The sequence below is a fragment of the Centruroides sculpturatus genome, unplaced genomic scaffold (genome assembly GCF_000671375.1).
Source record: "Centruroides sculpturatus isolate CEXI.00-Female unplaced genomic scaffold, Cexi_2.0 scaffold30, whole genome shotgun sequence".
In the NCBI taxonomy this organism is placed as follows: Eukaryota; Metazoa; Arthropoda; class Arachnida; order Scorpiones; family Buthidae; genus Centruroides; species Centruroides sculpturatus.
In genome coordinates this window covers 154630-169174 of record NW_019384755.1, presented here as the reverse complement: position 1 = coordinate 169174, position 14545 = coordinate 154630, and the positions used below count along the sequence as shown (strand labels likewise).

At 28.7% G+C, this 14545-nt stretch overlaps 1 protein-coding gene across 1 annotated transcript in view; it reads right to left on the bottom strand.

Annotated features, from left to right (window-relative positions):
- LOC111628685 (DNA (cytosine-5)-methyltransferase 3A-like) overlaps positions 1-14545 on the bottom strand; it is a 158341-nt gene that overhangs the window by 46472 nt on the left and 97324 nt on the right. The window contains exon 9 of the mRNA XM_023372514.1: positions 506-655. Within this exon, the coding sequence (XP_023228282.1) occupies positions 506-655 (150 nt within the window). The remainder of the gene's footprint in view (positions 1-505; positions 656-14545) is intronic.

Sequence of the window (14545 nt, the reverse complement as noted above, 5' to 3'; positions counted from 1 at the left end):
TATATATATGTAATAATAGGAAATAATGATTTTATATTTGAAAATTTTCTAATAAAGTTTAGTTTTGGTCTTACTATAAGTCATTTATACAAAAATTTAGTCTAAACTAATGATTAGAACTCTTTTCTTTCATTTTCTTTATTATATATAATATATAATATTACAACATATATATATACATATGTTGTAATATTATAATTTATATACTTATATCAGTTATTGATAATCACCTTTTATTCAAATATGATGTAAATTACATTGATTCAAGAAAAAACTTTTCTAAACTACAGGTACAAGATTTAAAATCACCCTAAAAATATTATTATTAGAAATCAAAAAATTTAATGTAACAGTATTTCCCATAATTTTTATTGAATTACTCATGTTACTAAATGTATAATTATATTATAAATTATTTCATATTAAAATTATATTTTAATTATTAGTATTTTTTAAGTGCTATTTTAGAAAAATACTACAGTAATAATTTCAATATGATATTTACCTCTGATATTTTATGATCTCCAAACCAAAAAACCCACGTCTGACCAGGACGAGCTGGAGGTTGGCCACAGTCTGCACCCCAAATCACCATAGCCGGCCACCAGCGAGTGCAGCCTAACTTTGCCCATACTATTTCTCCAACTCCTGCTTCCTATTGAGAATAAAAATTTTATATAAAATATTAAAAAATTATAAATTATCAAATTAAACACAAAAATTATTTTATAAAAGCTTATTTTGATTGTAAAAATAATAAAAATAAAATCTTTTAAGTTTTCTAACTTCCAGTCATAAAAATAAATTCCACACAATTTTCAGATTAAATCAGGTTGCATTACTGCTATTATAATAGTGAGAATATAGCCTGATTTAATCCAGTAATCATTTGGCTTTAATATAATTATCAGGCTTAGTTGTTTAATTATCCACTATGATGCAGTCTTGATATATACATATTTATTTCTTATACATGGTTTTCTTTTCTAACACTGGTTACAAAATGTCTTTAGAAAAACACTGTTTTCCTCCTCAATTATATATTTTGCAAAGATGTTGATGATCATATAACATAACTGTATATCATAACACTGTCTGTTATATTCAAATACTCAAAAATCAATTTCATGCATAAAACGATTTACACTCCTGGATCTTACATTAATTTTATATTCAATTTCATGTGGAACTGAACATAATATCAATGTATTTGAATATTACAGAATAAGTGTATTACTGTAAATTCTGTGCTTAAGTATAAGAGTTTTGTGTATTCCAATTTAGGATGATGATGACCTGAAACAGATCTTATGTAAGATTGAAACCATTTGTCAAATTTACATTAAATTATTTATTGGGATTATCGAGGTTTTGATTGGTCTACTTAATTATAAATATTACAATACATAATTATATTATATCAACTTCAACAGTTTCAGAAAGTTTACAGCTAAGAAAGAAATTTTTTTTAAAACACATTTTGTAATAGGCTGTTGTAAAAGAATACCAAAAAAAAAAAAAAATAGATATACTTTGGCAAGACTTTCATCTTAGTGGATTTTGTCCATACAAACGTGGACGTGCAAGAGGGACATTGTTAGTAAATTCTATTAGATTATAATTGTGCTGTGAATTCATTATGATTTCATCTGTTTTTCTAGAGGTTACATTGAATTGTACAAATTTTTATTCAAGTATGTCCTGGTTAAAATGTTCTTGTTTGGTGGCATTTTGTTGTCTGTGCATATGTTGTGAAGTTTTTATTATGAATTTACAGTGGAGTCCTGTACAATGCAAGGATACATTCTACATTATCTGAAATCATGTTATCAAGACATGCATTATTAGATGATTTTATACAAATTTAAACCTAGGCCTAAAAGTTGAAGAAGAAAATATATACTCTGGAACACAAAATTAGAATTTTGTATGAGTACTAATGACAATTTTTTCATTGAGTTATACAGGAGTTCACTATACTAATGGATATACATATGTCTACAAATCCTAAAAGATCTATGTATTAAGACTGAAGAGGAGCCTGTTATGTCCGAAATGCATATTGTAAAATAAATACGTAGAATTACTTTGCAAATTGTATGTCTCAACATCATTTTGCTCTGTGTTTAATCCAGTGTGATAAGTCCGTCATTGGGAAAATTACACTAGCATAAAACGTACAAACCTATCAACTGTTTTAATGATAATAATAATAATAATAAAATGAAACAAACATCCTATTTCTAAGATTATCTGTCTTTGTGATATACTAACTTACAAGTTTTAGTTGTTGCATCATTTGTCAGGCAGTCAATAGTGATTTCTTCATCATTTTATATATTTTTTTGTGTTTTCTAAAAACCTTTTCGTGTTTCTTAGTGTGTGTATGTGAATTTTTCATTATTTGAAAAGGTTCTCTCAATAGTTAAAAAGATGCCAAATAATAATATGCAATTAGCACATAAAAAAAATTTTGCATCATAGATTTGACAATTTTTGTATGAACACTTAAAAAGGTTGTCCTCTCCGGTCTAGATGATTAGGTAATTATCTAAAAAATGAGGAGGCATTATTGGAGGCATGGAAATGGGTAACAAGACAAGAAAAGAGAAGTAGGAAGAAATAGACAATAAGATCTAATGAACTTAAAGAAAATTATGAAAAGTAAGAGGGTTGCAAGAAATATGATGGAAAGACTTCATATCTGAACTGAATAGATATACAATAGATGAATATTTTTTAAGGAAAGGAGAACAGTGGGTGTTAGTTTCTTCAAGATTGGAATTCCTAGACTATTTGTATTTGAATTTGAATTGAATGTTTGAAATGTTTTTTGAATCAACAGGATTTGGAATTTGTGTTCAATTGCCACTTATGATGAGCCTAAGAAGTTTGAAAGTATTTGGGTAAAATATCAGACTGGTTTCTTTTGTTAATTTCTCCAATAAAGCGATTTTTTGAAATGTGCAATGTGCTTCTTGTCTAGTCTTATGTTCAAATATACGAGCGCTAAGATGGCTTTTTCTTTTCTGCTAGACTTATTAGACACGAGTTGAAAAGGGATATAATTATCCGAAATGCATACTCAAATAAATAAAAAGTCTTTCTAAAGCTTGTTCTCCGTTTCATTGATGGTGTAATAAGTCTAGCGGAAAAGAAAAAGCCATCTTAGCGCTCGTATAGTTGAAAGCGATTTTTAATGTAATAAATATAAAACAAAAACTGCATACATAACCTGGAACTATAATTCATCAGAATAACACCTAAATACAAATTTATAGCAAACAAATAAATAATTTTTACTGTTAAAACATTTTCGGCCACAATTTATCAGCCCTCCTCAGGAGAGAATGCAAAAAACCATTCTATTGGTCGAATATTACCACATTCTAATTTTTTTAAATGATAGAATGTTTTTTCGTATTCAGTTTCGATTGATAGAATGGTTTTTCATTTGATCCTGAAAAGGGCCAATAAATTGTGGCTGAAAAGATTTAAACAGTAAAAATTGTTTATTTGCTTGCTGAAAATTTGTGTGTAGGTGTTATTCTGTTGTAATGAATATAACGGAGATTAATAGACAAAAAAATCTATCAATCTCCATTATATTCATTAACAAAAACATATGAAACTTGTATTTTGTATTTCAATTAAATATTTTACTGGTCACTTAAAGGTTGTTGTGAGTCTATTTCTTGATGCGACAAAAAGTGATTTTAGTGCCTATTTAGAGTAATTTCATGAAGCTATTATTTAATATGTGAATACACTTTTATACTTAATTTCCATTCACTGAAATTGTGTCCTACTTTTGTCCTATTTTGTTCATTAAAACATTATTATTCTTTGTTCTCTAAAAAAATAATAATTTTAATATATTTAAAAAAAACCACTTTTATTGGTCAGGTTTTTTTGAGTTGGAAATAATGCCACCTACCATATACATAACTACAGTGCATTCACACAAACAAGGTTAAATTCTACACTTGATCATAGTTATCCAGTTTCAAGATGTGTAACTCCTCTAAAACATCATTAAAATGTCATCACATTTAGATGTCCTCAAATTTTTAGACTTCTATCTTGATTAGAAGTGAATGAAATTTGATTTGCAAGATTTTATGATGATAAAAAACAAGTTAAAAGTGTTTAATAAAATAAACTGAGATTTATCTTCCTTTTTATGTTAGACTGTATGTATTTTTCTTTCAGTGGAAGAACACCAGCAACAAACCTACCTAATATTCAGATAGCTTAACTGACTTAATTGTTGCTTTGTAAGAAAATGAGAAATAGGTAGTAAAAATACACAGATTATAATTAAACAAGATACTAAAATCTTTTATATACTCAGCAATTTATTAAAAATACATTTTTAATTATTTTAGTAACAATCTTGGTATTATAATATAAATACAAAGAACATTTCAAAACAATAAATGAAAAAAATTAAATTATTATTTAAAACTTTTAAACAAATTTTAAAATTTTTCATTTTTTGTTTTGAGATTTATGATCATGGATTTTCACTTTTCTTTGTTGTAAAGAATTTGAAGAAAGTTGTTTGGTGCCGATTGTGAGTTTCTTAAGATTCGTGTAAAAAACATTCTAAACACTCCAAAGTTCAAAGTAAAACATAAAGCAATGTTTGTTTTAAAAATATTCTCTTTATTTCATGTTTAAATAATACCAAATACATAAAAAAATTATTTGAAGAATTTGTAATTTGAGAAATATTGATAAAATAATATTCTTAATATAAGAATATTAAAAACTTTTACTGCTAAACCTCCTTAGTTCATTTTCAAGACCAAAACACAAAATGTAATACAGTAGAACATCGATTATCTGACTCAATTGGGGACTCGGGTTGGTCGGATAACTGAAGAAATCAGATAACCGAAAAGAATGAAAAAAATACATTATTAGTATAGTATATTAGTATATCCCATGTAATTAGTATATCTCATGTAATTCGTATATTAGTATATCACTATTAACCTACTTCGCTTTGAATTTTCATCAGTGTTAAGCCTAACAAACTTTTCTTTTTAAATAATAATCGTCGCTATTGTATCGTTAAAAATTATTTTATTGCTCACAAAACAAACAACCACTCATAATTAAAAAATTAAGCCTCATTTAAATACTGGCTGCCCTTTCATGGTCGAGCCATGTTGCCAGCTAAAACACGGAAAAATTTAACAAAAATAATATTAAAATAGCCAAGACATAGCCAAATATTGTAGCGCCACATCACTAGCGGACATTTAAAATTTTCTGACTAGAATGGTCGGTTAACCGATGTGACGGTTAATCGGAGATCGGATAATCGATGTTCTACTGTACCTTCATAACAAATATAACCAAATTGTCAAAAATCAAAAAATGAAAGTATTACATGACAATTCAAACAGTTGTCATTTGGGATACTTGCCCAATATTATATTTGCTGAGCCAACCTAACCTAACAGTTTCTAACAAATTGAGTACTTATACTATAGAAACATTAGAATTATATTGGTTGGAAGTATAATATGACTATCAATTTTTAAAATTAATTTAAAAATTGATAGTCATATTGCATTTTTAATAGCAGCTTAAATAAGATAGCACAACCTAGTGATTACTAGATTTTTACCCTAATAAAAATATTATTTGAGATCGTATGTTCATGGTACATGATTTCAAAATGATATGACATGATATTAGTTGTCAGAATATATGACATGACATGACATGACAACAATTCACATCATGTTATTGACAAGACTATGTCTTGTTTATAAAATTGTACTGCCTGTTTATGTTCCCAGCTTAGAGGTATGAAGGAGTACATGTTGAGATTGATATTTGGCACAGAGTATTAGGTGCCCAAATCATCTGCACATAAAAAATCCAGACTCATAGGAAGTCAGGAGACCGAGAACTGAGTCAAAATAAAATACGAAATGGCAACCCTCTTCTACAAACAGGCAAAACAGGCACCTCACCCCTGACAGGTCAAAGTCAGGTGGGGAGAGTACCACCCACAGTCATTCTAAGAAGTGAACTCTGACCTTAGGACTGAACATGTAGTTTCTTCTATGTTAAATAAAATTTGTAATCTAATTTTATAAATTTGGAAGTGCTTCAAATATGACATTAAAACAGGGTGTCATTACAAGTAGGTTTTTTAACATTATCTAGTATAGTAAAATCGTGGGACCGAAAAAAATTTGATGTTATATTAGGATTGTCGTTACATCTGATGACGTTATAATTGGGTTAAACTGTATATTGTTTTTGCAAAATAAAAAAATAATTTCAGACGATACAATAGCCATGATTATTTTTTTCAAAAATGATAAATTTTTGTTACGCATCGACAAAAATTCAACCCAGGCCGATAATCAACGGAGAGAAATTTTGAAATTGGATAGGTTAATTTCATCAAAAATACATCATGGACGACCTCATGATCGTGGCTGGCGAAGTTTGAATGATCGCACCTAAAAGCAGCTATACCAAAGAAGATTGGAGAATGAGAATGAGACCCACCTTGAGCATCAAAGTGATTCCGCTTAGTAGTGAGTTTCCGAAACATAGTCTTGTCCCAAATATGGTTTTGCTGTTTTACTTGTACTTGAATATAACATGATGTCAAGTATGACTTGATTTCAGTTGTCAGAACATTATAAGATTAAATCAACTGTTGAAAAAGGATATCACACATCAATACTTGACATCAAGTGATATCATTGTTCTCACCTGTTAGAATTCTTGTATGTTTTTGACTTTTGAATATCTGATATCAACTAATGTCAAATGACATATCATGTTCAGAAGCTTCTGAAAATATCTTGAAAAACACTTTATTGTTAAAGATTGGGCATTGCTTCAAGTAACTTTGTTCATTCTAATTTTTAATAAATTGCTTGAATTAATTTATCTTAAATAAATACTATCTTTTAAAAAAGTATATTTATTCAAAGAATATTTGAGGATGTTATTGCTTCAATTATCCTCAAATTTTATTTAATAATAAAAGTTTTCATAAAATATAAAATTACTACTTATTATAGTAATTTATGCTTTCATTTACAGGAAATACATTATCCTTTAACTTTTTGAGTAATTGAAATAGAAATAACTACATTAAATGTTTCTATTTGTAATTAGTGGAATATTTTATAGTTTGGATGAAAATGAAACACTTTCTTGATGTAATTTTGATTTCGATAACAAGTGTTAATACAAACTCAAGAAAATTTTGATGTCAACATGATTTAAAAAAGTATTCATACAATTTATTACAGGTATACCTCAAGTTATGTCATTCTTGATTATACGTCGTTTGTCAAAAAAGTTATGGAAAAATAAAAATTGAGTTTAAGTCGTTTTATTTGACTTTACGTCTGTCCGCCACAAATATTGAAATCGTAATATCACTAGAAAAATGTTTAAAGTACATAAAATGATATTAAATTATGTACATTTATAAGTATGTACTGTACTTATAGTACATGTATTCGTAAATTTAGATTACGTTTTTTTCTGTACTATATTAAAAACTAAAATTTATTTTTTTGTAAGCTTAAAATAAATTCTTATTAACCATACATTATTAAAAATGCATTAATAAATAAAATACAGAACTGGGAATGGTAATTTGTGGTTTAGTCTAGTGACAAGTAGATTTGACTTATGTCCCCTCTCCTGGAACCAATTACCGATGTAAGGTGAGTTATACCTGCATTTACAATCTTTTTATTCATAAAAATATTGACTATATAATATATATATACATATACATACATGGGAAGTTTTTCTACTAATCAACACCGACAAAATACTTCATTCACTGCTTACAACTTTCAATAAGTCTAACTACAATACAACTTCATCACAGCACTTCATAACATTCTCTGACTTTGTGTCCAAACTTGACATCTCCCTCCAACTTCATCCCTGCACTCCATACTCTTCTCTTACCCTTGACCCCAAACTTAAAGTATCCTCTTCTCAAGTGTCTCCCAGCCATCTGTTCAGACTATCTTCCCAAATCACATCATATATGTAAAAATTGATTTATACATTATATATTATTTATCCTTGATATTGTCTAATTTGTTATCATTCAAATTTCTCAGCATTAGGACAGAGGAAAATAATGCATTAAAACCTAAATTATTATATTAATTTTAGTAAAAAAATGAAAAGTTTACTTAGCACACAACTACCTTCGATTACAGTTCAAAGTAAAATTGGTTTTTTTTTCCACATTCAATTTTAACACATTCTTCATACCAAAAAAAAGCAACCAAACATTATTTAAATTTAAAATCTATCATGTTTTTTTAGAAGATGACATTTCTTCTTTTCTCTTCAGTGCATTTTTAATTCCCTCAGATTCCACATGTAAACTAAGATGATCATGACAACAGAAAAAATGCAAATAAAAATACATTTAGAATTGTAAGCATTACTTAGCTTATTGTACAAGTATATTTATTTATTTATTTATTTAAGATAAATTAATTAAAGCAATTAATACCAAAAAAACATCAAATCCAGTAAAAAATATTAACAGAACAAACATTTTCAACTATATGTAATGGCAATCATGTATATTTATTATGTTCCACTCTAGAACTTGAAGATGGCTATTATAAATGGTTGAAAACATTTGTTCCATTAATAAGCATTCCATTTTTCCTGGATTTAAGGTTTTTTGATATTAATTTTAGTAATTACATCCAGTTTTTAGAGTTTTTCAGTTCAAGTAATTTATTAAAAATTAGAATGAGCAAAGTTTCTCAAAGCATATTTCTAAGTTAATTTTAATATTTGATTGATCTACTCTGGGTTATGTATTATGTCAAATTTGATTCCATGACGTCAACATCATGCCGATCAGCATGAGGTGACAATTTACTTTTATTGTCAACTCTACTTTTCACAATAATCTCTTAAACTATACACTTAATTAAAGAACAGCCCTATTTCTGACTTCTATAAAACTTGAAAATCTCAACATCATTCTTGCATTTCCAGCAAACACATTTTTGGCATATTTCATAAGCCTGCATCATGTTTCAAATCTAGCTTCAATCTTAATAAATGTGTTTTCTGGAAATACAAGGATGATGTTAAGATTTTCATCTTAATCATAGTTCCAGTTTTGTTCATTGCTTCTATAAAACTGTTTAGCAAGGTACTTGTATTGTGGCTATATGCCATAATGTATTTTAGTTAGTTTTTAGTATCTTTCCCTGTTTTTTGTTCTTTCTCTTTCTAGAACTTTCTAATTCCTTTAATTCTTTCTTCTTGGTTGTATGAATCAATTCCTGGACAAACTAGAATGAAAAGTTCCATGTGTAGTAGCGACCTTTTGTGCTGATGCTTGAAAAGACAATCTGGTGAGAGGAATGTGAAACATCAGGTACTGAAGTAGACAGGAGTTGTAACTTTGTAAAGGAACCTTCCTGAGACAAAATGTGAGGTAGATTGGCATTGACTGAGTTGAGTTTCTTGCCCTGAACCAAATCCTAGGAGAAAGAACTCCAGTTCTCACATATCCTTCTATGTATAAATGATCCAAAATCAAACTGAACCATTTTTGATCTTCTGCTAAGAAACAGACGTCTTGGCTAAAATAGACACCAGGAACAGAAAGCAAAACAGAAGGGTTCGTTAATGGTATAAGAAGGTTTACTTAGGACAGCAAGACAACAGAAGCTGAAAGATGTGTAAAGGAACCAGGTACCTTAGTTCTTACCTACCTCGTATTGTCCATTTTTCTACTTCTTGCCCCGTTTTCCATTTACTTATTAGTTGTAAGTTTAGTTTTAAGCATTAGTTGCAAGGATATAAAATTTGTAACAAATAATTTTTTTTGTACTAGTTAGTCATGTCGTGATTTGGTGTCATAATTGTACATAAATTTTATAATTTGTTCTGCCGACAACTGGAGTTTGGATGACTGCTGATATAATTGTAATTAGCTCAGAGTTGGCATCTGAAAAAATACCAGTTACAAAATCACGCATAAAAAAATTAATTCCTTTCTCCTAACTACTGTGGTTTTTTTGTAGTGTGTTTTTTTTTTGTAGTGTGTTTGCCTTTGTGGTTAACTGAAACACTATCATATTTTATATGATCAAGTGATGATGAGATGCATGACAAGGCATGATCTCATCACTTGATCATCAAATAATTTTATGCCTTGTAATTTGGCCATTTGAAACTGTCCAAAAATCCATTCAGATAATATCACTTGATATCATTTAAAAGTGATGAAATATATTTTTACTAATTTGACATAATGGCTTTTTGCATTTTTGATGATTATATTTACTGTATTAACAGGCTATTTCCTGTATTTGGATTATTTGGTTTTACATAAGTTACTCTAAAAAATCCAAAATTTCAAATTTGCATTTTTACAACTTGTTAAGAAAAGGTCCTCAATGAAACACTTAAAAATTTGAATTATTTTGAAATATAGTAATACCTTGCTTAGCATTATCCCCATTGCTTAGTATAGTCCTCAAGTTATGACCAAGTTCATTCTGGTATCCCCTGCCATAAGTCAAACATAAAAAAAAATAATAATAGAAATACTGTGCATAAGCTTATGTAATACTCATTGATAAACACTACGTAAATTGTAATTAGTTGACTCTTCTTATGCTTACTAGCCATATTAATTACATTATTAACACAATGATAATACCATAAAATCTTTGCATAGCCCACCATATTCCTTATACCTCAGAGTACATTACNAGGTCACTTGGTAAAATATCTATCCAAAGAGGTTTGGCTTTGCCTACTTTTTAAAATGTTTCTAAAATGACTTAGGCAAATGTCATTACTCCGAGTGGCAATATGGCCAGTGTGAACCTTTTTGGGATGTTTCTTTTCAATAAAATCAGTCACTTTCTGATAATGCCTCGAGATTTCCTTCATCGAGCGAGATCCTTCCATGACGAAGCAAACACGTGGACTGAGACCAATGAACAGAAGTGAATAAAAAATGGCGCTGCAAACTAATGTAACTTCGTATGGTAAGTTTTTGTTTGTATCATGGAGCAAAAATATGTTAGAATTTCATGTCATATCCTGAAAATTTTGTTTGCTGGAGCGTTCGTATCCTGAGGTACCACTGTATTTCTACATTTCAATGTATTATTTTTGTATTACAGGTATACCTCAAGTTATGTCATTCTTGATTATACGTCGTTTGTCAAAAAAGTTATGGAAAAATAAAAATTGAGTTTAAGTCGTTTTATTTGACTTTACGTCTGTCCGCCACAAATATTGAAATCGTAATATCACTAGAAAAATGTTTAAAGCACATAAAATGATATTAAATTATGTACATTTATAAGTATGTACTGTACTTATAGTACATGTATTCGTAAATTTAGATTATGTTTTTTTCTGTACTATATTAAAAACTAAAATTTATTTTTTTGTAAGCTTAAAATAAATTCTTATTAACCATACATTATTAAAAATGCATTAATAAATAAAATACAGAACTGGGAATGGTAATTTGTGGTTTAGTCTAGTGACAAGTAGATTTGACTTATGTCCCCTCTCCTGGAACCAATTACCGATGTAAGGTGAGTTATACCTGCATTTACAATCTTTTTATTCATAAAAATATTGACTATATAATATATATATACATATACATACATGGGAAGTTTTTCTACTAATCAACACCGACAAAATACTTCATTCACTGCTTACAACTTTCAATAAGTCTAACTACAATACAACTTCATCACAGCACTTCATAACATTCTCTGACTTTGTGTCCAAACTTGACATCTCCCTCCAACTTCATCCCTGCACTCCATACTCTTCTCTTACCCTTGACCCCAAACTTAAAGTATCCTCTTCTCAAGTGTCTCCCAGCCATCTGTTCAGACTATCTTCCCAAATCACATCATATATGTAAAAATTGATTTATACATTATATATTATTTATCCTTGATATTGTCTAATTTGTTATCATTCAAATTTCTCAGCATTAGGACAGAGGAAAATAATGCATTAAAACCTAAATTATTATATTAATTTTAGTAAAAAAATGAAAAGTTTACTTAGCACACAACTACCTTCGATTACAGTTCAAAGTAAAATTGGTTTTTTTTTCCACATTCAATTTTAACACATTCTTCATACCAAAAAAAAGCAACTAAACATTATTTAAATTTAAAATCTATCATGTTTTTTTAGAAGATGACATTTCTTCTTTTCTCTTCAGTGCATTTTTAATTCCCTCAGATTCCACATGTAAACTAAGATGATCATGACAACAGAAAAAATGCAAATAAAAATACATTTAGAATTGTAAGTATTACTTAGCTTATTGTACAAGTATATTTATTTATTTATTTATTTAAGATAAATTAATTAAAGCAATTAATACCAAAAAAACATCAAATCCAGTAAAAAATATTAACAGAACAAACATTTTCAACTATATGTAATGGCAATCATGTATATTTATTATGTTCCACTCTAGAACTTGAAGATGGCTATTATAAATGGTTGAAAACATTTGTTCCATTAATAAGCATTCCATTTTTCCTGGATTTAAGGTTTTTTGATATTAATTTTAGTAATTACATCCAGTTTTTAGAGTTTTTCAGTTCAAGTAATTTATTAAAAATTAGAATGAGCAAAGTTTCTCAAAGCATATTTCTAAGTTAATTTTAATATTTGATTGATCTACTCTGGGTTATGTATTATGTCAAATTTGATTCCATGACGTCAACATCATGCCGATCAGCATGAGGTGACAATTTACTTTTATTGTCAACTCTACTTTTCACAATAATCTCTTAAACTATACACTTAATTAAAGAACAGCCCTATTTCTGACTTCTATAAAACTTGAAAATCTCAACATCATTCTTGCATTTCCAGCAAACACATTTTTGGCATATTTCATAAGCCTGCATCATGTTTCAAATCTAGCTTCAATCTTAATAAATGTGTTTTCTGGAAATACAAGGATGATGTTAAGATTTTCATCTTAATCATAGTTCCAGTTTTGTTCATTGCTTCTATAAAACTGTTTAGCAAGGTACTTGTATTGTGGCTATATGCCATAATGTATTTTAGTTAGTTTTTAGTATCTTTCCCTGTTTTTTGTTCTTTCTCTTTCTAGAACTTTCTAATTCCTTTAATTCTTTCTTCTTGGTTGTATGAATCAATTCCTGGACAAACTAGAATGAAAAGTTCCATGTGTAGTAGCGACCTTTTGTGCTGATGCTTGAAAAGACAATCTGGTGAGAGGAATGTGAAACATCAGGTACTGAAGTAGACAGGAGTTGTAACTTTGTAAAGGAACCTTCCTGAGACAAAATGTGAGGTAGATTGGCATTGACTGAGTTGAGTTTCTTGCCCTGAACCAAATCCTAGGAGAAAGAACTCCAGTTCTCACATATCCTTCTATGTATAAATGATCCAAAATCAAACTGAACCATTTTTGATCTTCTGCTAAGAAACAGACGTCTTGGCTAAAATAGACACCAGGAACAGAAAGCAAAACAGAAGGGTTCGTTAATGGTATAAGAAGGTTTACTTAGGACAGCAAGACAACAGAAGCTGAAAGATGTGTAAAGGAACCAGGTACCTTAGTTCTTACCTACCTCGTATTGTCCATTTTTCTACTTCTTGCCCCGTTTTCCATTTACTTATTAGTTGTAAGTTTAGTTTTAAGCATTAGTTGCAAGGATATAAAATTTGTAACAAATAATTTTTTTTGTACTAGTTAGTCATGTCGTGATTTGGTGTCATAATTGTACATAAATTTTATAATTTGTTCTGCCGACAACTGGAGTTTGGATGACTGCTGATATAATTGTAATTAGCTCAGAGTTGGCATCTGAAAAAATACCAGTTACAAAATCACGCATAAAAAAATTAATTCCTTTCTCCTAACTACTGTGGTTTTTTTGTAGTGTGTTTTTTTTTTTTGTAGTGTGTTTGCCTTTGTGGTTAACTGAAACACTATCATATTTTATATGATCAAGTGATGATGAGATGCATGACAAGGCATGATCTCATCACTTGATCATCAAATAATTTTATGCCTTGTAATTTGGCCATTTGAAACTGTCCAAAAATCCATTCAGATAATATCACTTGATATCATTTAAAAGTGATGAAATATATTTTTACTAATTTGACATAATGGCTTTTTGCATTTTTGATGATTATATTTACTGTATTAACAGGCTATTTCCTGTATTTGGATTATTTGGTTTTACATAAGTTACTCTAAAAAATCCAAAATTTCAAATTTGCATTTTTACAACTTGTTAAGAAAAGGTCCTCAATGAAACACTTAAAAATTTGAATTATTTTGAAATATAGTAATACCTTGCTTAGCATTATCCCCATTGCTTAGTATAGTCCTCAAGTTATGACCAAGTTCATTCTGGTATCCCCTGCCATAAGTCAAACATAAAAAAAAATAATAATAGAAATACTGTGCATAAGCTTATGTAATACTCATTGATAAACACTACGTAAATTG